Source organism: Lynx canadensis, chromosome D1 (assembly GCF_007474595.2).
Source record: "Lynx canadensis isolate LIC74 chromosome D1, mLynCan4.pri.v2, whole genome shotgun sequence".
Taxonomy (NCBI): Eukaryota; Metazoa; Chordata; class Mammalia; order Carnivora; family Felidae; genus Lynx; species Lynx canadensis.
In genome coordinates, this window is record NC_044312.2 from 59,372,267 (window position 1) to 59,395,354 (window position 23,088).

General features: G+C 55.7%; 1 protein-coding gene across 2 annotated transcripts in view; it reads left to right on the plus strand.

The window, feature by feature from the left end:
• PDE2A (phosphodiesterase 2A) overlaps positions 1 to 23,088 on the plus strand; it is a 107,605-nt gene that overhangs the window by 78,891 nt on the left and 5,626 nt on the right. For both annotated transcript variants that reach the window (XM_030331954.1, XM_030331953.1), the window contains 21 exons: positions 5,539 to 5,648; positions 6,492 to 6,547; positions 11,783 to 11,842; positions 12,426 to 12,579; positions 12,757 to 12,809; positions 13,004 to 13,078; positions 13,189 to 13,230; positions 13,787 to 13,855; positions 14,098 to 14,228; positions 17,187 to 17,298; positions 17,779 to 17,818; positions 17,954 to 18,017; positions 18,443 to 18,515; positions 18,666 to 18,843; positions 19,090 to 19,202; positions 19,880 to 19,957; positions 21,077 to 21,199; positions 21,689 to 21,759; positions 22,040 to 22,162; positions 22,517 to 22,604; positions 22,858 to 22,905. In XM_030331954.1, coding sequence (XP_030187814.1) covers positions 5,539 to 5,648; positions 6,492 to 6,547; positions 11,783 to 11,842; positions 12,426 to 12,579; positions 12,757 to 12,809; positions 13,004 to 13,078; positions 13,189 to 13,230; positions 13,787 to 13,855; positions 14,098 to 14,228; positions 17,187 to 17,298; positions 17,779 to 17,818; positions 17,954 to 18,017; positions 18,443 to 18,515; positions 18,666 to 18,843; positions 19,090 to 19,202; positions 19,880 to 19,957; positions 21,077 to 21,199; positions 21,689 to 21,759; positions 22,040 to 22,162; positions 22,517 to 22,604; positions 22,858 to 22,905 — 1,861 coding nt within the window. The remainder of the gene's footprint in view (positions 1 to 5,538; positions 5,649 to 6,491; positions 6,548 to 11,782; positions 11,843 to 12,425; positions 12,580 to 12,756; positions 12,810 to 13,003; positions 13,079 to 13,188; positions 13,231 to 13,786; positions 13,856 to 14,097; positions 14,229 to 17,186; positions 17,299 to 17,778; positions 17,819 to 17,953; positions 18,018 to 18,442; positions 18,516 to 18,665; positions 18,844 to 19,089; positions 19,203 to 19,879; positions 19,958 to 21,076; positions 21,200 to 21,688; positions 21,760 to 22,039; positions 22,163 to 22,516; positions 22,605 to 22,857; positions 22,906 to 23,088) is intronic.

Genomic DNA, 23,088 nt, shown 5'->3' on the forward strand with positions numbered 1-23,088 from the left:
AGACTCAGTAAAGCCTTTGGAAAAAGTAACAAGAAGGAAAGGGAAGGGAATGGGAGGGGAGGGGATGGGGGGGAGAGGGAAAGGAGAGGAGAGGAGAGGAAGAGGAGAGGAGAGGAGAGGAGAGGAGAGGAGAGGAGAGGAGAGGAGAGGAAAGAGGAGAGGAGAGGAGAGGAGAGGAGAGGGAAGGGAGAGCATGGGGGGAGGGGAGGGGAAAGGGGAGGGGAAGGGGAAAGGAGAGAGGAAGGGGAAGGGGAAGGGAAGAAGAAAAAGAAATAAAAGGCAATTAAAAGTGAATGTTCCTTGGGGCGCCTGGGTGGCTCAGTCTGTTGAGCCACCAACTCCAGCTCAGGTCACGATCTCACAGTTTGTGGGTTCGAGCCCCATGTCGGGCTCTGTGCTGACAGCTCAGAGCCTGGAGCCTGCTTTGGATTCTGTGTCTCCCTCTCTCTCTGCCCCTCCCCCACTCATGCTCTGTCTCTCTCTCTCTGTCTCAGATATAAATAAACATTAAAAAATTTTTTTAAAAAAAGTGAATGTTCCAATGCAATTGGCCCAGAGTTCAGTGGAGATGGGGAGGTGAGTGCCTGCTGGGAGACAGGGCTCAGAAATCAGAGAAGTCAGAGGAGGAGAGGCTGGTAAGGGGCAAGAGGGGTGAGGCAGTACACATCCCAGGGGACACAGAGATCAAAGCTCCTTCAATCTGCTAAGGATGGGGGGTGAAGGTTGAGGTCAGTCCCATCTTCTGAAATCTGTGCTATGCTTGCCCTCTCCGTGTCTGGTGTTGAGCCCACCCCCTAGACAAGGGCTAAGACCTAGCTCGGTATGTGGAAGAGGGAAGAACACTGGAATGGGAGTCAGATAGGCCTGAATCCTACCCTGGCCCCATTGCTGCCTCCCTGTGTCCACTTCCAAGCCTGTTTTCTTATCCCTAAAACAGAGATAACAGTAGGACCTGTCTTTTGGTGTCATGAAGTAATGGGTACACAGTGCCCTGTACACAGTCAGAGCTCAGTGGTTGCTGGCTGCCCTCCACCCCAAGTCTCAATTTCCCCATCTGGGCGACCTTGAGAAAATTATTTCCCTTCTTGCTTCGTTCAGTCTTTTTCTATAAAATGGATGGGGCTTGGTACAGGGTCCTTCCAATGGTGACCTTTGCAGTTCTGACCCCAGCAGCACACTGGGCACCTGCCTCAGGCTAAGGCTGAGGCAGATGCCCAGTGGAGGGGGCCCTGCTCCAGGAAACCCTGGAGGGTTGGCAGGGCTGGCAAACAGCAGCAGGTGTGAATAGAGTCAGGTCATAAAGACAGATAAGGACCCGGGGGTAAGGGGCAGAGGATGGGCTCAGGGAAGTATGAGGGAGGCAGGGGAGACATCCAAGGGACAATGGGGAGGCCCCTCCTGCCACTGCCCCCTTACCCCTGTGGGCTCGCAGGTGCCCAGTTTCATCCTCACCAAGTGTTTTGGGTTCCCTGCCCCCCTCGTGCTGGCTCATGCCCTCTTGTCCCTAGCAAAGCCCTTCCCTGTGTGGCTCCATCTCAACCGGCCACATTTCCCTAATCTCCCACAGCCCAGCTGGAGGCGCTCTAGGAGGCCCGCTCCATAGTTCCCTGACACTAAGGAAGATCCAATTTCCAGAAAAGGTGTCTGGCCATGACAGCCTCCCTCAGGGATGGGTCTTTCCACAAGAAGAAATACGGGCTGGGAGTCAGGAGACCTGGGATCCGGGGGGGTGTCCTGAGATCGCGCTGGGCCCCGTCCACTCCTGGGAGACAGTAAGACACTACAATGTCTGAGGGCTGGTCCAGCTCTGAATTCCAAGAACTGGAGGGGAGAACCTCCTGGAAGTCTTCGTCTCTCTCTTGTTGGAGCCCCCTCAATCTCCCAGCCTATTTCAGTCCCCAGCCCTGCCACCTTCCCCTTCTTATTGTGTCTCCTGCCATCTCGAAGCCTCTCGTGACCCAATGCTGAGTGTGGCAGAGTCTGGGGCCTTTCAGCTGCCACGGGGACACCACCCACACCTGCCCCAGCTGCTTGTCTCCCTCTGCTACCATTTGGGGGTCCCAGGGCCCAACCTTGACACATTCCTTCCTCAGAGCTGACCTGGTCCTCTTTTACCGCAGAATCTGTGTTCCTCTGATTTGTCTCAAAGGACACAGGAAATAGTCTCTTCCCATCTCCGGAGTCTCACATTCTGGGAGAGGGAAGGGGAGGGGAGGGTCCAGGTTCTGGGCTGAATCATAATTTGTCCCCTAGAGAGATGAAAGGTCAGAGAGAGATTGAGGCCCTAGGAGGTGGGGTGGGGGGGTGCTCAGTAAAGGGGATGGGGCCTCACCAAAGAAGGGGCTCAGAGGAATAGAAGGGGGCCTGGGCACTCAGCTCTTTCCAGGCCATTGACCCTACCAACAGAGAGCCTTTTTCTCCACTCTTGCCACTAAACAAATAATTGTTAAAGGAACAGAACCGTCATAAAGTACACGCCCGTTCCTCCCCTCACTCTGTGCCCATCTGTCTTTATCGTCACTGGGACAGCCATGACCACCCAGGCACCAGGGCTGAGTCATTAGCCTTCAACCTGTACAGCTGGCCCCTGGTGTGGAGTCCCCTCACCCCCACCATCAGCTTGGCAGGTGGAGGTAGGAGGCTGGAGTCGTCAGGAGGGGAGATGAGGCAGGGCAGAGGGTCCTAAATTGAGGGAGGAGCCGTTGGGGTGTGAGGGTAGACAAACACCCACCCTCATCTGGGTGGAGGAGACTCAGCCTGGGCCCTCCCTTTCCCCTTCCAGTCTGTGGGTGTCTTTAAAACTTCCAGGGGGACAACAGTTCTGGGAAGGGTGCAGCAGAGGCAAAGGGCTTGCATGGGGGGGTGGGCTGAGGTGAGCACGGCCCGGCACAGACCTGCCTGGGACTGCGGGATGTGGCCAGGCCAGGGAAGGCAGGTTGCAGAGCAAGGTGCCAAGGTTAAGGATTTCTGAGGGTTTAACCCCTCGGGAGGCCCCAGTGTTCAGTGAGAGATGTGGGCTCAGTCAAGGTTGACCTGCCCAAGCCCCGCCTCTCCTCTGCTGACCAGGGACCACTGAGACCAGAGGCCCTCCCTTACAAGAGGTTTCCAGTCTCTCAGATTCTCCCTCTGTAGTGAGAGTTTTGCCCAGCAGCTAAACTGATGCGCCTGAAAGCAAACCTGACCTTTACTTTCCCCAACTCAAGTCCCTCCTGGTGCTCCCACTGCCCTCAGGATCATGCCAAGCTCCTCAGGGCTCTCTCCAGCCTCGCTCCAAGCTGTCCAGACACAGTAACCTTCTTGCAGTTGGGCCATCCGGCAGACACATGTTCTTTCTCTCCTCTGAGCCTCTACACATGCAGTTCCATCTGCTTGCACATCCCTTCCTGTCTGCCTTGACCCAACTCAGCATCACCTCCTCCAGGAAGCCTTCTCTGATACTAATTCCATGGGGAACAGTTGTGAGAGATGCATGGGAGGTGATTTACTCATTGGATGGGGGAAGTGAGGAAGAGGGAGGTAGCTGGGACAGTTTGTGGACAAGCCACAAGGGACCCGGGGGATGGTTGTACCACTTTTTGGTGGTGGAGAGAATAAATTCAGGTTGGGACTGGGTGCCTTTGACAACCTTGGGACATCCAGGGCAGGCTTCCAGGAGGACTTTGGGTATCTGGGGTCTGGAGCTCATAGAGTTGGGGCTGGAGAGTCATGGAGCCATGAGCACAGAGGAGGGAGTTTTGTGCAGAAAAGAAGAAAGGCTTCATCAGGTTCCTGGGGTGTGGGGTAGAGGGCAAAGCCAAGGCAGCCAGCGCCTGGTTGGGGCAGGGTTGGGGGAAGAGGGGTGTCAGGGGTCAGAGAGATGAAACTACAGCCATTACTGACCAGCAACGGAGGGACCAGCGCCACCTTGTGGTTGCCCAGTAACCAGACGGTGCGAGGCCAAGTGGCTGGGTGAGTTCGACAAGAGGGGTTTGGCTGAGGGTCACCTGCCTCCAGGTGGCCTGGCCCCTGCCTCCATGAAGACCCCGCCTTTATCAATTTAGTCTCCAGGACCATGGCTGCATTGCCCTCCTGCCACCCTTGATTCCTATTCGTTCCTGGGGTGATTGGCACAGTTGGACAGGGCAGAGCAGGGGCCTAGCACTCCTGGAGCCTAATAGCCCAGCGTGTGAGGGCTAGAAGGTGGGACACCCCACTGGGTCTTGTAGATTTTGAACCAAGAGGCCAGGAGTGAACGGATCCAGTTCAGAATGTGGCGTGAACTTTACCAAGAAGCTCAACCTCTTAGTCCTCAATTTCTCCAGAGGCCGTGACCTCCTAATCAGGAGGCTTGTAGGCCACCTCCTCTCTTTTCCTCATCTGGCCTTTGCTTGGCTCCCCTTAGTGACCCCACATGCACACACTGGAGTCCCAGCCCCCCAAGGCTTCTCTTCTCTTCAGGCCAGGCAGTTCCTACAAACACAATTAAGTGGAGGCAGCGTGAGGGATGAGGAACCCAGGACAATTAATCATCAGGGAGTGACAGTTGGTGAAAAATCAGGCACTTAATTCAGCAGGAAGAGCTAGAGGCGGGTTGGGGGGGGGATAGGGTGGTATGTGTAGTGAGGGCAGAGAGAGACTCATTCTTCCTACATCACCTACCCCCGCCCGCTGCCCCTCCATCACACCTACACCCATTCATACGAATCCCGTTGGAAACTCACATCCCCTCAGGTCTTTAGGAAGGTTCAAACACACCAGCCAGTTAGGAGTATGGGCTCTGGTGCCAACTGCCTGGGTTCAAATCCTGACTCTACCACTTATTAACCATGGGATCTTGGATAGGTTCCTAACTCCCAGTGCCTTAGTGTCTCTGCCTGAAAATGGAAATGATGATAATATTTAATTCATAGGATTGTTGGGAATTCTGAGTCAATCTCTATGAGTTGCTTGGATGATGCATGGCACATAGGGAATGGAGGGTACTTTAGTTACGACGATTACCTCTGGAGTCCTCCCTCCTGTGCTTAGCGCTGAAAGTTGCTCTAGAATGTTTCCCCCCCCCCTTCTTTTAATTAAAGTATGGTTGACATGCAGTGTCACACTAGTTTCAGGTGTATAGAATGGCTTTCCTGAGGATTGAGCTGGTTAGGGTTCTCCTCTTCTCCACACTCTTTCTCCCTGGGAGGCTCAGAGAGGTAGGCCACTTGCCCAAGGTTAAGTAGTGGCCACAGCAGGATTTAAAAGAGGCGGCCTTTTAAAGTAAAGCTCTGAGCCCTTGCTTTACTTGCCCTGGGGGACCTGCACGGGGCCCCAGGGTACTTTCGCATACCCACCAGCAAAGAGGCACCAGAGGCCAGACTGCGGCTGCCTGCCTCTTCCACATGACAGGTCAGGGTTCCTATCTCTTTTATTTGTGTCCTCCTCATGTCCACCCTATGGCCGGTCAGCTTGTCTAGATCCTTGCAGATGTGCAGAGTCCAGCCTGCTGTGTGTCCCCAGGTTGGGGCCTGCACCTTTTTGATCCAGGGACTGAGAGGTGGGATCACATCCTCTTTTCAGAGAGGCTGTGATCTCCCGGAAGCGGTTGGGCTGCAATGGACTGGGCCCCTCGGACCTGCCGGGGAAGCCGTTGGCCAGACTGATGGCCCCACTGGCTCCTGATACCCAAGGTAAGGACTGGGAACTGGGCAGGGGCAGGGAGGGACCGTGCCCCTGCTCCCCAGATCCCATCTGTCTTCTATCCCTGTCTTCATCTCTCTGTCTCCTTCTTCCTCTTGCTCTGTGTCTTCAGCAATCCCCTCATCTAATTCTCTCTCTATTGTGCTACTAACTTCTCTGAGCTTCGATTTTCTGATCTATAAAATGGGGATGAGAGAACCTACCTTGAGGGGGTGTTTTGAGGAGGAGCAAATGAGATAACGCATGTTAAAGGCCGGGCACATACTAGGGCTCGGTGGCCAGTGGCCGCAGTGGTCACGTGCTTGTGTCTCATGCTAGATGGGCTGTGTTGTTGTCATGCTTTCTCTGTCACTGTCTCTATTTTTCTTTCTCTTCCTCTCCACACCCCCTGTCCGCCATGTCTCTCTGCCTCGTGTCTCAGTCTCTCTAGGTCTGTGTCCTCTGTCTCGATGTGGAAAGTGCACAAGACTGGGAGTCAGGAGACCTGACTTGCTGTGTGATCTTGGGCAAGTCACTTCCCCTTTCTGGACCTCAGTTTCCCAATCTGTAAAATAGGGGTGCTCAGCCTTACCTGCCTCCTGCTCTCTCAGGGTTGCTGGGGGTGGTCACAGGAGAGTTGTAACATGAGGGGGCTTCCTTCCATGCAGGGGACATTGCTGTGGTTGTTCTGTTGCCGCCTCAGGACCCCCCATCTCTCTGGGTCTCTGGGTCTTTCTGTGTCTCTGTCCCGGCCTCTCTGTCTGTGTCTTTGTCTCCCCCACCCTGGGGCTTGGCTCCATATCTCTGGGCCTCATTGGCCCCACAGGACCACCTCATTGCCCTCTCCCCCTCAGTGCTGGTCATGCCGCTGGTGGACAAGGAGGCTGGGGCTGTGGCAGCCGTCATCTTGGTAAGAACAGTGTGGGGTGGGATGGGGGAGTGGAGACCAAGGGAGGGATAGCGGATGGAGCCTGTCTAGGGTGTGTGTGTGTGTGTGTGTGTGTGTGTGTGTGTGTGTTACAGCAAGCCTGGCTGGAGTTGAGGAAATGGGGTCTAGGAGGAGTCTGGCTTCTCCCACACCCCAGCACTCTGCCCTACCTTGAATGGGCAGGACTCAGTCACTGGCCCAGTCAGCAACTTCCAGAGACATGTACAAGTCCCTTTTGCACTTCTCAGCCCCATGGAGCTGTTGGTGCAATCCTGACCTTACTTCCTCTTTGGCATCCTCCCAGCTGGGTTGGGGGCCAAGAGCTTTGTCCACAGAGGGCCTGGAAGACACTGAGGAATGATGGATGGACATGGCCCTGACAAGTAGAGATAGTATGAGAAGTTCAGTCAGATTCCGGTGGCCAGAGCTCAGGAGCAAGAGGTGGGGAGGCCCACCCGGAGGGGCTGCCTGGGAAGGCATCCAGCCCCATGGCTGACCAGGGCGGTCTTCCTGGAGAGGGAGATGGAGGGGGAAGGGGCTTTTGTGGGAAGTGGGGATGCCAGGCCTGGGCAGGGGCGCGGGGTTGGGGGGGTTCAGTCAGGCAGAGAACCCAGGCGGAGATGCCCCCTGCCCTCTGCTGCCCCCTGGCGGAGCTCATCGGGTTTCTGCTCCACTGGCAGGGTTTGGCTGAGCCTGGTGGGGCTGGTTCAGCCTCTCTTTCCTGCTCTCCCATACGGGAGGTGGGCATTCAAAATCATTGTCCTGTCCTAGAAACCGAGGGTTAGCGCCCCCAAATCGCCACTATTGGGGGTCCGCTTCCACCGCACCACCTCAATAAGGCACAGACTAGGGGGCGTGGGCAGATGAAGAGTGGGTCCTCCTGAGCCCGTGGGACTCCTCCAGAGCTCATTAAAATGGAATTAAAGGTTTCTGAGGCTCCTGACCTTTCCTGAGCTGCTGGCGGGGGAGGGTGGTGGGAGTGGGGGGGCGGCCGCGGTGGGGGGCAGGAGAGGAGAGGAAGGAAGGAGTGCTTGGCTTGGTCTCCTAGAAGCCCCATCTGCCTGACTGAGGGAGCTGCCGGCCCCTCGGTTTCTCCTCCGGCAAGCTGCTCCCCCACCCCCAGCTTCTGTTCCCGCAGGGGATGGATCTGCTGTTGGCACAGAGTTCTCAGCACCGCTTCCCTCCCTCTTTTGGTCCCAATCTGTGCCAGAGCTGGTGGCTTGGAAGAGGACCAGGGCCAGGGGCAATGTGCAGAGGTGGGCAGCAGGAGGTGGTGGTAATTCGGTTCCCCACTTCTGTGGAGGGAGAAGAGTCTGGGGGTGCCTGAGAAGGATCTCCTGTGGAGGGGCTGGGTCAGAAGGGCAGCAACTCCAGCAAGAGGAGGACATTTGGAGTTTGCTCATCTTGCGGGCAGGAGGATGGCTGCCATGACCTCTGCTCACCTTGGCTCAGGTTGAGCTGGGAGTCCAGGCTTCTGCTTTCTCCTGGGGGGGGGGGTTGGGAGGGGGAAGGCCAGTGTGTATGTGTGTGTTGTGTTCTGGGGAGGCAGAGGGGCCACATTAAATTTAATTCACCCTAGCAAAAACCCTGCTCTAGGTATCCCAGCTGGGTGTAGGGAGGGTGGCAGAAAGAGGAGTGAGACCCATTTCTGCCTTCTAGAAGCTCAGTCTGGGGGAAGGCAGGTACAGCCTCAGGCTACAACTGGCCAAATGGAATAAATGCTGCTAGCAGGTGCTCCAGTGGCAGAGGCTGGGGCAACAAGGGGTGCCTCGTGGTGGACGCAGCATTTGAGTGGGGCTTTGGGGAGTAGGGGGGAGGTTGACAGGCAGAGAAGACTAGAAAGGGTATTCTAAGAGGAGGGAACAGCAGGAGCCGAGGCAGGGTGGAGAGCAGGGTGGTTGGAAAAAGAGCTTGATCCAGGTGAGGCTGAGGTGTGGAATGTGTGCTGTTGAGCAAGATGTTACCTGGGGCTTTGGCTGTTAGGAGGAGTTCCTGACAACTGTCTGCCCACCTCCTCAAATACCCTGGGCAGTGAAGAGTTTGTGGGTTTTTTAGGAGCTCTTGACAGGTGTTTAGATTATTCACAGTCCGCCTCTACTCCAAGCCTGTGCCTTCCGACTCAGGTAGAAATGAACTTCCCCAGGACACCCCTCTCCCCGACACATACACATCTGATGTGGATCTCATGTCCTTCGAGAGGCAGCCCAGGCAGCCACAGCCCTCCTAACTGCTACCAGATCCTCAGGGCAGAGGGTACAAAGGGTAAAAGGAGTGCCACAAGGCAGATATTTTGGGAGGGCTGACTCACCAGCTACTTCCTCCACAAGCCCCATTCCCCTCTCGGAGTCTTTGTTTGCTCTTGGTATCCATTTACCCGTCCTTCCAGCTGTCCTTCCATCCATCCATCCATCCATCCATCCATCCATCCATCAATGGAAGACATATTTCTTGAGCACCGCCAGGCATTGTGTGCTATAGGTGCTGCAAACAGCAGTGACTGACCCCTGCTTTCACAGACCGTACAGTCTGGAGAGGTTGGGAGACAGACCTCAAACAAGTGAGCGAAATAAGGATAGAATTAGAAATGATGGTGAATGCTAGCAAGGAAACAGGGAGCCCTGCAATATTGGAGCCTGATGGAGAAACGGTCAATGGAGGGCTCTCTGAGGAATATGCCAGCCAGGTGCCGGGCTGCCTGGCTGAGTGCTGGGCCTCTGCACCCTGTAGTTCAAGGTGCTTTGATTGCAGATTCTTCGTGTGGAAAGAGTCTTTAGCTCTATTTTTCAGTTCTGGGATAAGTCCCAGGAGTGGGCGGCCCCTGGTCTCTAGCATTTGATGCGTGATTTATGCCCATTCTTCTCTTCAGCTGTGCCAGTCACACCAGCTCCTTACGTGAGGATGAGGTGTTCGTGCAATTAGCCATGTTGAACTTCGTGTGGGTGAGGGTTATAGGGGCTGTGCTGGGCTCTCAACCCTCTCCACAGCCCCAGTGCCCACTCCTGAGTGTTCCGCTGGACCCCAGACACATTCCCTAACTAACAAGAAAGAGTAGTTTGCAAGTGTGTGTTCCTGTTGGTGAGCAAAAAGCCACGTGTGGATGTTGGTGATTGTGTGTTTGCAAGTGGGGGGCCAGAAGTGTGTGCGTGGCTCTTGGGTGTGTGGACCCAAGTATCCTGTATACAGATACAAATGCGCACGTATGGATGGTGTAGATGCTGTGAGTGTGCGTGTGCGGATGTCTTTGAGTCTGGGACTGTACTCTGTGTGCGCATGTGTGCACACACGCCTGAGTATCTCCATGGCAAAGCGAGTGTATGGGCAGTGCGGAGGGTTTTCATGAGACTGTGTATGTGCGCTTGTGCACATGCTGGGTGGGGATGGGCTGAGGCAGCCCAGGAGCGTGTGCTGGGTGGGTGGGGTCCAGTGGGTGGGGGTGGGCTCTGCAATTCCTTCCTTTTCTCCAGCCCTTCTGAAGCTCTCCTTCAGTCTACCAGCTCTGTATTGGCACCAGGCTGTATTGCCAACCCAGGAACTAGTTGTGCCCACAGCCCTGGGTGGGGGTGGGGGGGTCCCAGTCTTCCCTTTTCCTGAGAAATGGGTCAAGGCAGAAGGACAAAAAGGATAGCACAGTAAAATACCAACATGTTTATGTAAGCATACACAAATGAATCATGCCCTCAGTCTCTTTCAACTCCCTGTCCTATGGGAGTCATAGATGGCGCTTCATCCAGAGCTTAGCCTTCAATACCATTTTTGGTCCACAGATGCTAAAGTCTGCCCCATGGGTCCCCAGTACAATTAAGCTAAAGTCCAATTCCTTAGCCTTGCATTCAAGACTCTTCCCCCTGCGGCACCATGGACCCTACCCCGGCCCTGGTCCTCATATCCCCAGGCCACCTACCAGTCAGGACTGCCAGGACAGCCCCTGCCTGCAGTGTCCCCCCCTCTTTAGGCCCCACATTTCCTCCTCATACTTCAGTGCCAGTTTTGGAAGCCTCCCAGATGCTCTCCCCCTCTGAGTTCCCACAAGCCTTCGGTTCTCACCCACACAGTCTGCCCTCTCCTACTTCCTCAGGTATGAGGTTCTGCACCCCTCCAATTGTATCCCCCACTCCACCCCGCCCCGCCAGACTGTGAGCTTTCTGAGAACCTGCTGGGCTCCTCCTCTCCATCTGCTCCAGGCAGGGTACCTAGAGCAGAGGCGGGCAGGGGCTGCTGAGTGGGGAGCTGAGGATGAAGGAGGGACCCCATGCAGGCACTGTGGGGAGCCCTGCAGGTGGTGAGCTGCCCTGAGTCAGCGCAGGAAGCTGGTGACAAGGTGGGGAGCCTGGCTGGCAGGGCCTGCAATGGGGCCCCAGACTACCACCTCTCTCTCTCTGTCTCTCTCTCATTTTTCTTACAAACTGCCCAAACAGGGGTGGGGGGAAGGGCCTTCACAGAGATAAGATGGGCTGAGGATATTCCTGGTGACTGACACAGGGAAGTTGGAGAGGGACGGGATGGTGGAGGTTGGGGGATGGGAGGGGTGAAAGTGGATCCAAAGAGGGGAAGGTATAGGCAGAGGAGGGGAGGGAGTAGGTGGTGCTGTCCCAACTCTGCCACTTCCTGCTGTGTAACCTTGGCCAAGGCAATTCCACCTTTCTGGGCCTTGCTTTATATGCAGGGTAGAAGCTTGCCTTGTGGGCTAGTGAGAGAATCACATGGAAGGCAAGCACTTTCTCTCTCCTTTCATTCATTCACCCATCTTCCTCTCAAGTTCTTTAGGCACAGCAGGTGCATCCTAAATGTTGAACCTCTTCCCTTACTCCAGACTTTGGGGTGGCTCAAACCCCAACTCAGAAAAGGTGGAGCTGGAGGCTGAGACTAATACCACTGATTCCATAATCAGGGCTTAAGGTTTCTATGGGCTGAGAGATGGAAGAGGGTCCAGGGTAACCCCCTTCCTCACTAAACACCTGGACTGTGTTGTTGATGGGACAGTGACTGAAAAGGCAGGGATCAGAAAAGTTCTATTTCTTTGGGTTAGGCCCAGAAGGCTTCCTGGAGGAAGGAGGAGCTATCTGCTTGGTCAGAAGGATGGGCTTCTCATTGAAGCCCGCAGACTGGAGTGTGTATGTGTTGGTGGGGACAAGCGTGTGCTGGGCATGAGGAGGGCACTCTGGCAGAGACAGGAGGCTAGGGGAGGTCATAGCTGGTCCCCCTCTCATATTCCTCCAGGTGCATTGTGGCCAGCTGAGTGACAGTGAAGAGTGGAGCCTGCAAGCCGTGGAGAAGCATGTGAGTGAGGGTAGGGCTGAGGTAGGATGGGGGCTGCTGAAGGCCCTCATCATAGCCGGTGGGGAGATGATCTGGCCAGGGAGCTGGACAAGCAGTGCAGCATCTTTGGGCTGTATGACCTTGAGCAAGTCACTTAACCTCTCTGAACCTCAGTTTCACATCTGAAAATGAGGATAAGGATAGCACTGACCTGCTTATGGTACTGGTGAGATGAGGCAACACAAACACCTTGTCAGTACTTAGGAAAGACCATGCCCTTCACGATAATGAGGCTCTTTCCTGGGATTTTACTCCCGTGAGTGCTAGAGACACTGAGAAATCTGACCCTGCCCTGTCTTGTAAGAGCCTGGGGGCAGGCGGGGGAGACAACCCTGTACTTAGCTGTTCAAGGGCGGAAGGACGCTCCTGGGGCAGTGGGAGCCCACAGGCCGGGTGGAGCGCTGAGGGCTGCGTTGTTTGGGACCGGGATGGGGGTGGTGGGCTCCCCGGGACGGAGAACGGTTTGAGCAAGGGCGAGGGTCCCGACGCGGTGTGTGCGGTGAAGGTGGGACGAATGACTCGCTGACCGCCCTGCTCGTCCCAGGCTCTGGTGGCCCTGCGAAGGGTGCAGGCTCTGCAGCCCCGGGGGCCTGGCGCCGCCTCGGCAGCAGTCCGGAACCCCCCGGCGGGGGTGGCGGGAGACCAGAAGGGCGGTGTGGCTCACACCGACCAGGACCAAAAGATCCTGCAGCTGTGCGGTAAGGACCCCGCCCAGCGGGTCTAACCTGGAAGGGAGGGGCCTCTTGGAGGGGGTGCGGTCTGGGTTGGGGAGCCAGGTGGCAATTGGAAGGGAGGTCCATGGGCTGGGCGGGCAGGTGGAGCACCTCTGGGGAAGTCTGCGAGCCTTCTCTCTGACCGGCGCGTCGCCACTGCAGGGGAACTCTACGACCTGGATGCCTCGTCCCTCCAGCTCAAAGTCCTCCAATACGTGAGTGCCCGTGCCTCTCCCCCTGTGATCCTCCAGGGACCTAGGTCCCAGTGAGCCCTCCTTCTCAGTTCAGATTCCGACGCCCTGCCCCTCCTCTCTCCTCCTTCTACCTGAGGAGCCTCAGAGAGGCGAGAGCTAGGGAGTGGGGGTGGCCCTAGATCTGCCGTCAGCCCCTCTCGGTCCTTGCATTTCAGCTGCAGCAGGAGACCCAGGCATCCCGCTGCTGCCTCCTGCTGGTGTCCGAGGATAATCTCCAGCTTTCCTGCAAGGTGAGGGCCCAGGTCCACTATGGGGCTGGGCGGGGGACTCAGGTCTCCGAGGGGAACAGCCTTGCCCACCCTTTAACTGCCCCCACCCCCACCCCCGCTCTGCCGCTCAGGTCATCGGAGATAAAGTGCTGGAGGAAGAAACCAGCTTTCCGGTGAGTCTTGCGACCGTCCTCTGTATTGGATTCTGTGGGAGCAGTTAAGGCCAGCTACGCACTCCAGGGATCTGCCCAGAGAGACTGGGGTCTCTACTAGAATCTCTTGGAATCTGATGGAATTATCTGGATCTTGGGATCTATTAAGAAATCTTATGAGAGGTCACGATCTTTTATGAACAGGATCCATTAGGAGAGCTCTCTTACAATCTATAGAAAGGCTTACTTGGGGCCAGTTCACTTCTGTTGGAACATTTCTGGATTTGGCTCTCTCAGGATCTTTGAGATCAATGAGAATCCTTGGGGCTTGCTTTTCTCTCTCCTAATTAGGGAAGACCCTAAAGTCATCCAAAGGGGATTCTAGTCAAGAGCAGACCCTCACCCCACCCCACCCTCCACCCCCGCCCCCCAGTGTTGACTCTACCCACCATTTGGACTTACTGAAGAAGGTGTCTGGAAGGTCTGGAAACTTCCAGACTTGGGAGGGGGGTTGAGTCTGAGGTCACCTGACCTTAGAGAGAACTAGGCCCTGGCTCAGCCTCTCTTCACTCTCCAGTTGACGACAGGACGCCTGGGCCAGGTGGTGGAAGATAAGAAGTCTATCCAGCTGAAGGATCTCACCTCTGTAAGCCATGGCCTGGCTGGACCAGGGGAGGAGGCAAAGGGACAGGGTCTCTGGGACAAGGCAGCCTGGGAATGGGGGAAACAAGCCCCAGGGACCTTCTCCCAACCCATACCCATGTCCTAGGGTTTCCCATCTCACAGAGGTCCCTTAGAACTGCCTGTTGCAGAGTGTGGTGGAGGGCTAGGGGAGGGAAGCATGGTCCTTCCCTCCTTCCCTGCCCTGACACACCTCCCCCTTTGCAGGAGGATGTGCAACAGCTGCAAAGCATGTTGGGCTGTGAGCTGCAGGCGATGCTCTGCGTTCCTGTCATCAGCCGGGCCACTGACCAGGTGGTGGCCTTGGCCTGCGCCTTCAACAAGCTCGGAGGAGACTTGTGAGTCTTGGTGGGGTGAAGTGGATCAGAAGCTGAAAGACTGGGCAGGGCTCTCTACTAGGGTAACAGGGAAGGGCACCAGGCAGGGGATACTGCCCCAGCAGTGGTGGGTCAAATGGTTTGTTGCTGCAAGAGACTATAGGATTGTGAAGGTGCCAGACCCTTGCAGCTGCTGGCTGGGGTGCAGGTAATTGTTGACTCTCCATCACCCATTTTGGCTTAGTTAAAATCCTGTTGAGGGGCGCCTGGGTGGCGCAGTCGGTTAAGCGTCCGACTTCAGCCAGGTCACGATCTCGCAGTCCGTGAGTCCAAGCCCCGCATCGGGCTCTGTGCTGACGGCTCAGAGCCTGGAGCCTGTTTCAGATTCTGTGTCTCCCTCTGTCTCTGCCCCTCCCCTGTTCATGCTCTGTCTCTCTGTGTCTCAAAAATAAATAAACGTTAAAAAAAAAAATTAAAGTCATGTTGAGGTCCAAATGAGTTCCCCTTCTGTCTGCCCACTGCCCCCAGTTTGGGCTATCCACTGCTAGAGTACTGGTCTTTCCCCCACTTGCCATCACCCTGTTTTGGCTTTTCTGCTGGGAATTGGCTGACGGAGGGGTGCTAAGTTCTGGGATGGGTGAACTCCTTGGGACCCACAGAGCAGCAATCACACTGTGGGCAAGGGCTAAAGGGAATAGGCTGGGGGGCTGGGCTAAGCTAAGGGGCTTTAGAGACACTGATAGGGCAGCTATAAGAATCATTTGAAATGGAGGGGCAGGGCAGAGTCAGGTAAAGAGGCTTAGGAAGCATTTTGCAAGAACTGAGGTCAGATTGGGGTCTAAAAGTAGTATCACAAATAGATTTGGTGTTCTACTCCAACTCATTACTTGGTGGTAGCTGCCTGAAACAGTGGATTGAGAATGAATATTAGTTTAGTGAGAAACAATGCTGTGATTGATTAGCCATGTCTATCCTGGGTGCAGGTTCAGTATGTGAATGCTGCCAGAGTTGGTCCAGATGGTCTAGCAGTTTGTGCCTGGATCATATAGGGAGGGAGAAGCAGGCAGGTGAGGGGTGGGTCCTGATTCTGGGATGCAGAGAGATACTGACAAAGAGCTTGGCCCCTGGGGCTCAAGCAAGCAGACTGGGTTTGAGGGCCTGGAGGTCCTGCAGAAAGTGGAGACCGGGATGTTGGGACTATAGAGATGTCAGAAGCACAGGGACAGAGTCTGCATAGGTGGGGCAGAGATATGAAAGTCATAGGCCTGAGTAGCAGGACCCGCCAGCACAGAGCTCTGTAGGCAGTTGGACAGGCCCGGGGAAGTGAAGACAGAGATGAAGTAGAACTCACTGAGGCAGGGAGGATGTGGATCTGTGTCATCTGTGGTTGGTATCCTAGCGGTGGGAGCATTTACACCATTCAACAAACACAAGTTGGGCACCTACTGTATCCAGCCCTGCATTGGTCAGGTGGCCCCGGAAAGGCCTTTGGGGAGGGGAGTACAGAGGGAAGGGGCTCATTAGGGGCTGCTGTCTGTGAGACTGGGTTCTGAGATGGCCCTAAACCTGGAGGAAAGGTGGTGTCAGAAGGGAAATGAGATGGGGCCTTGGTGACAACTTTGTGGCCATCTCTGGGTCCCACATATTTCAGGGAGTGAGTGCTGAATGATTGCATGAGCCAAGGTGGGGTTCAGCTCAGAGCAGTGACTGCAGACAAGCTGCCTGGAGCCCAGAGAACAAGGACTCCAGAGTCCCTTGAGCCGGGCGTGTGATGGGGCTGGTGGCCAGGGCAGAGGTAGAGTATAGTTAAAACATTCAGCAAACACCTCCCATATAACTCCCTGGTACCAGGCTTTGCACTGGGTTGTACAGTCATGGTCCCTGCCTTCAGGACTTGGAGTTTATTTTCAGGGCCAAGAGGGAGGAGGGTGGGAAAGGTATTCTAGGCAGAGAGAACAGTGTGGGAAAAAGCGTGAAGGTGTGAAAGAGACTGAGGTTTTCTCAGAATGATGAGGATCTTAGTATGGCTTAGTATGAGAGATACCCATAGATTAGGGGAGACAGGTGAGTGGGACCAGACTGAGGGGCCGCAAATGTCATGGTAGGGAAGGGAGAGACAGACACAGGCTGGTAGGGAAGGTGGGGAGACAGACACAGGCTGGTGGGGATGGGGATGTAGACCCAAATCATTGGGCAGCAAGCATGAGTGGGGGATATCCTGGCAGAGGAGCACTGAGACCAGCCGTAAAATGGGAAGAAGCCTAGGCAGGGAAATCTGGGGGCAGAGAGAAGGTCAAGATCTTTGAGGTGTGCTCCCTGCTCCCCCTCACTCCGAAGACCCCCACATGGACAGGCTAACCCATCTCCCCAGAGCAGGTCCTGCCCCAAGTTGGTCCATCCGGCCCCACAAAACTCCCTAGTGATGAGTCATTTGGTGGCCAGATTGAATAACCTCAAAAAGGATTTGGGGCTCTCTTGTCAGCTGAGAGCTAGCTGTCTGAGTAAGGTGGGCACTACCCTCCTCACAAACACCTCAGGATTTATGGAGGCACCAGATCAGGGCCTGCAGACTCAGGGTGAGTAGGACCGTGGCAGGAGCTGGACAAGACAGGGTACTTCGTGAGGCCAGAAGGGCCCCTGGGAAGAGCAGGAGAATATCCACCTCTGGCCTGGGCAAGTCTCTAGTCCGAGAGAAGAGACCCAGCCTCAGTCTGGATAAATCCGAAGTCAGAGGATGGAGACATGGCTCTGGCTTCAATCAACAATAGTCTGAGGAGGATTAGAGTCCTCCCCTCAGGGAGCCCCAAGTCTGAGGGGGAAGCTGGCCCAGCTGCCTGTGCAGGGAACAGCCCCAGTAGAGGGGAGTGATGGTTAGCTACTGCGTCTCTGAGTGGGCTTCCTGGAGAAATGGAAGTAAGGAGAAACAGGGAGAAGTCCATCGTCCACTGCCTCTCCAGTGACCTCTGCCCTCTGCCCCAGGTTCACGGACCAGGATGAGCATGTGATCCAGCACTGCTTCCACTACACTAGCACGGTGCTCACCAGCACCCTGGCCTTCCAGAAAGAGCAAAAGCTCAAGTGTGAGTGCCAGGTGAGTGACCTTCTAGGAGCCACTCTTGGGGTTGAAGTCGCCCAGCTCTCAGCCCCAGAGCGTCATCCATAAGGGAAAAGCCCATGTCTTTCTGGACCCTTGGCAGGAAGGTTACCTAGTGCCCTGGAGGCTTCTTAAAGAGGTAGGTCGGTGGGTCCTCAGGACAGCGCCGCTGGCTGCAGGCACTGTATGTGACCGTCCTCTAGTGTTCAACTTGGGTACGACAGCAACATCTGGGCAGCTAGAGCAGAGGTGAATGAGCATCTGAGATTCAAGATTACTGTGCACCTTCACTGGGGCTATACTTTCACTCCTTCACTTGGTAGCCAAATGATTTAACTAGACTGTGCCAGTCCCCATCCTGTCCAGAGAGCCCTAAAGGGGGCATGAGAAGACCCTGGAGCTACTGGAAGCAGGGGGATGGAAGGTGTGACACCTCTGCAATGTGAACCCCTATGATTTTCATTTCCTCCATTCCAGGCTCTTCTCCAAGTGGCAAAGAACCTCTTTACTCACCTGGGTGAGTGAACTGGCCTCCATGCCTGGCTGTGGGTGGGAGCGGGGACTGGCATTTGGGGGAAGAGAGGTGGCAGGGCTTGGCCTCGGCATTCTAGCCTGGTCTCACCACTGCCCTCCATGCTTCTCCCTCCCACAGATGATGTCTCTGTCCTGCTCCAGGAGATCATCACAGAGGCCAGAAACCTCAGCAATGCTGAGATGTAAGTCAGTCTACCCCAGGGTAAGGTGAGAGAGGCCCCAGTCCTGGGTCCTCATCCCCTTCCTTCTTCGCTTCTTTTTTCCCCTCCACTGCCTTCTTGCGGGACCCTATCGTGTTTTGTGTGATCCTTTATTTCATGCCTGTGACCCTCACTAATAACGTTCAATGATAGCAGGGGCAGGGCTCACTTTGTTGGCCCTGGGTCCCCAGCTCCTAACACAGTGCCTGGCACATAGTAGGCACTACAAGAAAAAAAAATCATTGGGATTAACTAATGTCTGGAGTCAGCCAGCCCTCAGGAGGGTCTCTCATAATGGATAGCACCTTTCAGGCTTCAGAAATCTAGGCTTTGCCTAAAGTCGTGAGAAGTGGGGGTGGTCGGAGAGGGCTGTCAGGGACCCGTGGACCGTGGCTGTCTCCCCACAGCTGCTCCGTGTTCCTGCTGGATCAAAATGAGCTGGTGGCCAAGGTGTTCGACGGGGGCGTGGTGGATGACGAGGTGAGGCACGGGCGCGCGGAGGGAGTGTGTGGCCGTAGTCCTGGGGGCCGGGAGTCCACAAGGCGCCCAAGGAGGAGGAAGCGGGACAGTCCATGGTCCGTTCTGTGGCCGGCCGCTAACTTCCTCTCTACTCCATCACTGCCCTGGCAGAGCTACGAGATCCGCATCCCGGCTGACCAGGGCATTGCGGGCCACGTGGCAACCACCGGCCAGATCCTGAACATCCCGGACGCGTACGCGCATCCGCTTTTCTACCGTGGCGTGGACGACAGCACCGGCTTCCGCACGCGCAACATCCTTTGCTTCCCCATCAAGAACGAGAACCAGGGTGCGAGCTCCGGGCAGCTCCGGGAAGTGGGGCGGGCTGGGGCGGGCTCGGGCGGGGGCGGGGCCTGAGCAGGATGGGGCGGAGCCGAGCGGAGGGTCGGCGACCCTTCCCCAGCGCCTTAGCATCCGGGAGCGGAAAGGACAGGACGGGACTACCCTGGCTGGGACGTCCCTTGAGGACACCCTGGGAGGGCGGACGCCGCCGGACACATCCAGCAGCCGGTCCTAGCCCCCCTCCGGCCCCCAGAGGTCATCGGTGTGGCCGAGCTGGTGAACAAGATTAACGGACCATGGTTCAGCAAGTTCGACGAGGATTTGGCAACCGCCTTCTCCATCTACTGTGGCATCAGCATAGCCCATGTGAGTGGGGAAAGGGCAGGGCCGGTGCAGGACCCTCTGTTCACCTTCACATTGGCTGTGTCCAGACGGGCCCTGTGAGTCTGAGCTCTGTTGCTGGGTTGCTGTGCAGCCTTCAGTTCCTGCTGGTCACCTCTAGCCTCAGATTCCCATCTGAAAATTGGGGATACTGTTTCCTATCTTGCCAAGTTAGCCTCCTGGGATCAGGGGGAAACCCCAATTGTCATTAATACCCACCCTCTTTGCCAAGCAGCCTCAACCCGAGCCCCTGGTCAGCTTCTTTTTGGGAAATGTTGGGTCTCATTGTCCAGAGTTGGCTCTGAGCCAGGAATCCAACCACTAGGTTCCTGAGGCTAACCCATTCCTTGCGTCTCTGTCTCTGCTGTGGGACTCAGGCTCCATGACTGAAGACTGGGACAGGCTCAGGAGGGGGTGCAAAGTGCCAGATCAAATGCTAAGAGGACCTGGGGAGGAGGGGCAAGGGGGGAAGGTATGGGTGAAAGTCGGAGGGGGGCCCCTACTCTGGCTGGAGCTTGAAAGCTTGAACTAGAGCCAGCATGGGACAGGAACGGGGCGGGGGCGGGGGGGGGGGCGCTATATGATCCTTTTGTCCCAGTCCTGGGCATTCTGAGATTTCATAGCCACCTAGTTTGAGCCCCATCTTTCCCTCTCTCTCCTAGTCCCTCCTATACAAGAAAGTGAATGAGGCCCAGTATCGCAGCCACCTAGCCAACGAGATGATGATGTACCACATGAAGGTGAGGCCTGCATGGAGCTTCTGTCCTTCTTCTCAGGATCCCAGGGTCCCCTGCAGCCCACCTATTTCTTCCCTGCCTCTCAGTTCCTCGGGGGCCCAGGACCAGCCTGGGTTTTCTGATCACCCTTTCCTGAAGATAAGAAGATAGATTCAGGGGCGCCTGGGTGGCGCAGTCGGTTAAGCGTCCGACTTCAGCCAGGTCACGATCTCGCGGTCCGTGGGTTCGAGCCCCGCGTCGGGCTCTGGGCTGATGGCTCAGAGCCTGGAGCCTGTTTCCGATTCTGTGTCTCCCTCTCTCTCTGCCCCTCCCCCGTTCATGCTCTGTCTCTCTCTGTCCCAAAAATAAAAATAAAAAACGTTGAAAAAAAAAAATTAAAAAAAAAAAAAAGAAGATAGATTCAAAGCAATGCCTGGCCTCCTGCTCTCCTCTGGGGCAGCCTCTTCCAAGCAGTTTCTGGTTCAGCTCCAAGGCTGGCAGCAGGACCCATCCCGGGGAGGAATTTGGTTTGGCCAGGTGTTCCCCATATCCGGTGATGACTCCCACCTTGAGAATTACTGAAGGCTAGGAAGCTCACTCAGGGCCCTTCCCACAGCTCGCCTACATTCAGTGGTCATGCACGCCTCCATAGTCTGCTGATATTCTGTCTCATTCCCAGACCCTGTTTCAGAAAAGCTGTCCTGGGCTTTAGTTCAGAGTGTGTGGTGGTCATTTTCCTCTTCCCTGTGTCCAAACCAAAAGGTCCCAGGCTCTGTGGATAGGGTCAAAGCTGTGATAGGAAGGATTAAGGTTAGACTCTGGGATGTTACCCCCGAAAGAAAGAATCCTCAAGTTAGTGTCTATGAAAGGCTGGCATTGTTTGGTGGTGTTCCGAAGTGGTGTTTCTCTGTCTTTGCTGAGGACAGGCTGTCACAGACGAGGGCTGTCACAGGCGAGGAGGCACAGTAGGTGGGCTGTACCACAGTGGTCTCCTGCCAGTGATACCCCATGGATTGGAGTATCCATGCCCTGCCGTGGGTGCATCCTGGGCCAGGGCGCTCCCTCCCACTGTGGGATTTTGAGGGTGAGGACACTGGATGGGGGTGGAGGCCATCTTCTAATACTCTGGTTGCTCCCCTCTAGGTCTCTGATGATGAATACACCAAACTTCTCCATGATGGGATCCAGCCTGTGGCTGCCATTGACTCCAACTTTGCCAGTTTCACCTATACCCCTCGCTCTCTGCCCGAGGATGACACTTCCATGGTGAGCTGGCCGTCCCCCCATTTGACTGCATAGGTAGAGGGTGTACAGCCAGAGATTTAAGTTAGATGTGGATAGGAACTTCTGGCAAGACAGAGTCATCACCAAAGGCTAGAGAGCCTCCCTCAGAGATGGAGTGGGCATGTGGTCTGCCGGTGTGGGCCACAGGGCCTGCCCAGGGCTCAGTGGCTGGACTGGGTGATCGCCAAGGGCTGCTCCAGAGCCCACAATGCCTGGGGCACGTGGCCTCAGGGTTGGCGCCTCCCTCCCTAGCTTTCTAAGATTTTGTGTGAGTTTGGTTCCAAGAGTTCTTCGGTCCCGTTTCTAAAAGTTCGTGGCTCCGAGAATGCTTGTCTCTACCATTTTATGGTTCTCCAGTTCAGATCTAAAGTTCTAAGATTCCAAAAGTTTGGAAGCTTCAAGAAGGGGCAAGGCAGGGGACCCATTTTGAAACAGACAGTCCCTCTGAATCCTCCCTTCTACTCTCTCCAGGCCATCCTGAGCATGCTGCAGGACATGAATTTCATCAATAACTACAAAATTGACTGCCCAACTCTGGCCCGGTGTGTGCCCCAGCCCTCCCCTCCACGTGCAGGCAGCCCTGGTCTTTGCCTCCCTCTGTCCTCTACTCTCACATCCATTGCCCCAGCATTCTGGGAAGGGGTCTCTGTGGACGACTAGGAGTGGTCCAGTCTGTGGGAGTGGAGAGGATCCGTGAGTGAGAGGCAATTCACAGACACTGGGACCATGAGTAAAGGGAAGGAATGGGGCAAGGCACAGCCTGAAGGGATTCCTGGAAGAGGAGAGCCTGAGGCCCCTCTGCTGCCCTCTCCCCTCCGCCAGGTTCTGTTTGATGGTGAAGAAGGGCTACCGGGATCCCCCCTACCACAACTGGATGCATGCCTTTTCTGTCTCCCACTTCTGCTACCTGCTCTACAAGAATCTGGAGCTTACCAACTACCTCGAGTGAGTGTCTGCACTGACCCCCAAGTCTGGCAGCTGTTACAGTCCCCTGCTTTGGGATAGGGGAGGCACCTAAGGATGACAGGCACTTTACATACACCACCTCCCACGATCCTCTTAACGGTTCTGAGGAAGGCTACATTGCCCCATTTTCCAGGTGGGACTTGCTCACAGTCACATGTCCCATACTCATGGAGCAGTGAGCCTGTCAAACTCCAAACCAGGGCTGCTTTCCCAGAAGGGGACCCAGGTGTCCCCGGCTCCTGTCTGGTGGCTCCTGGACATCTCATGCAGCCGTTCTTCCTCTGGATGTGTGGAAGGGGCCTGATCTCCCTCTCCCCTCTGCCTCCCAACCAGGGACATCGAGATCTTCGCCTTGTTTATTTCCTGCATGTGTCATGACCTGGACCACAGAGGCACAAACAATTCCTTCCAGGTGGCCTCGGTAAGTTCTGCCCTCATCAGAGTGGGCACCCTCCTCAGGGCATCTGGGAGTCTCATTCCTCCAGCCTGAGGAGAGATGGGAGCTGGTGGGACGGGAGCCGGTTTGGAGATGGGAGGAGGCTCTCCAAGGCTTTGCCTGGGCTCTGAGATGGGGGAATGGTGAGGGCAGGGAGGACAGGGCAATGCCTAGCCTAATATGGCAGGCACTTGCATCTGGATGCAAGGAGTAATGGAGATTTCCCGGGATTTTCCAGAAATCTGTGCTGGCTGCTCTCTACAGCTCCGAGGGCTCTGTCATGGAGGTACCACCATTCTGCCCAATATCCCTGTGCCCATCATCCTCTTTACATAGTTAGACCATGACCCAGCTCCTCCTGTTCCCAAGCCGTGCTCTCCAGACAGGCTGTGAGAGCTGTAGCCATAGCCCAGGGCATGTCGGGCTCATTTTGCTGGATGGGCTCGGAGGGGTGCAGGTGTGGATGGGG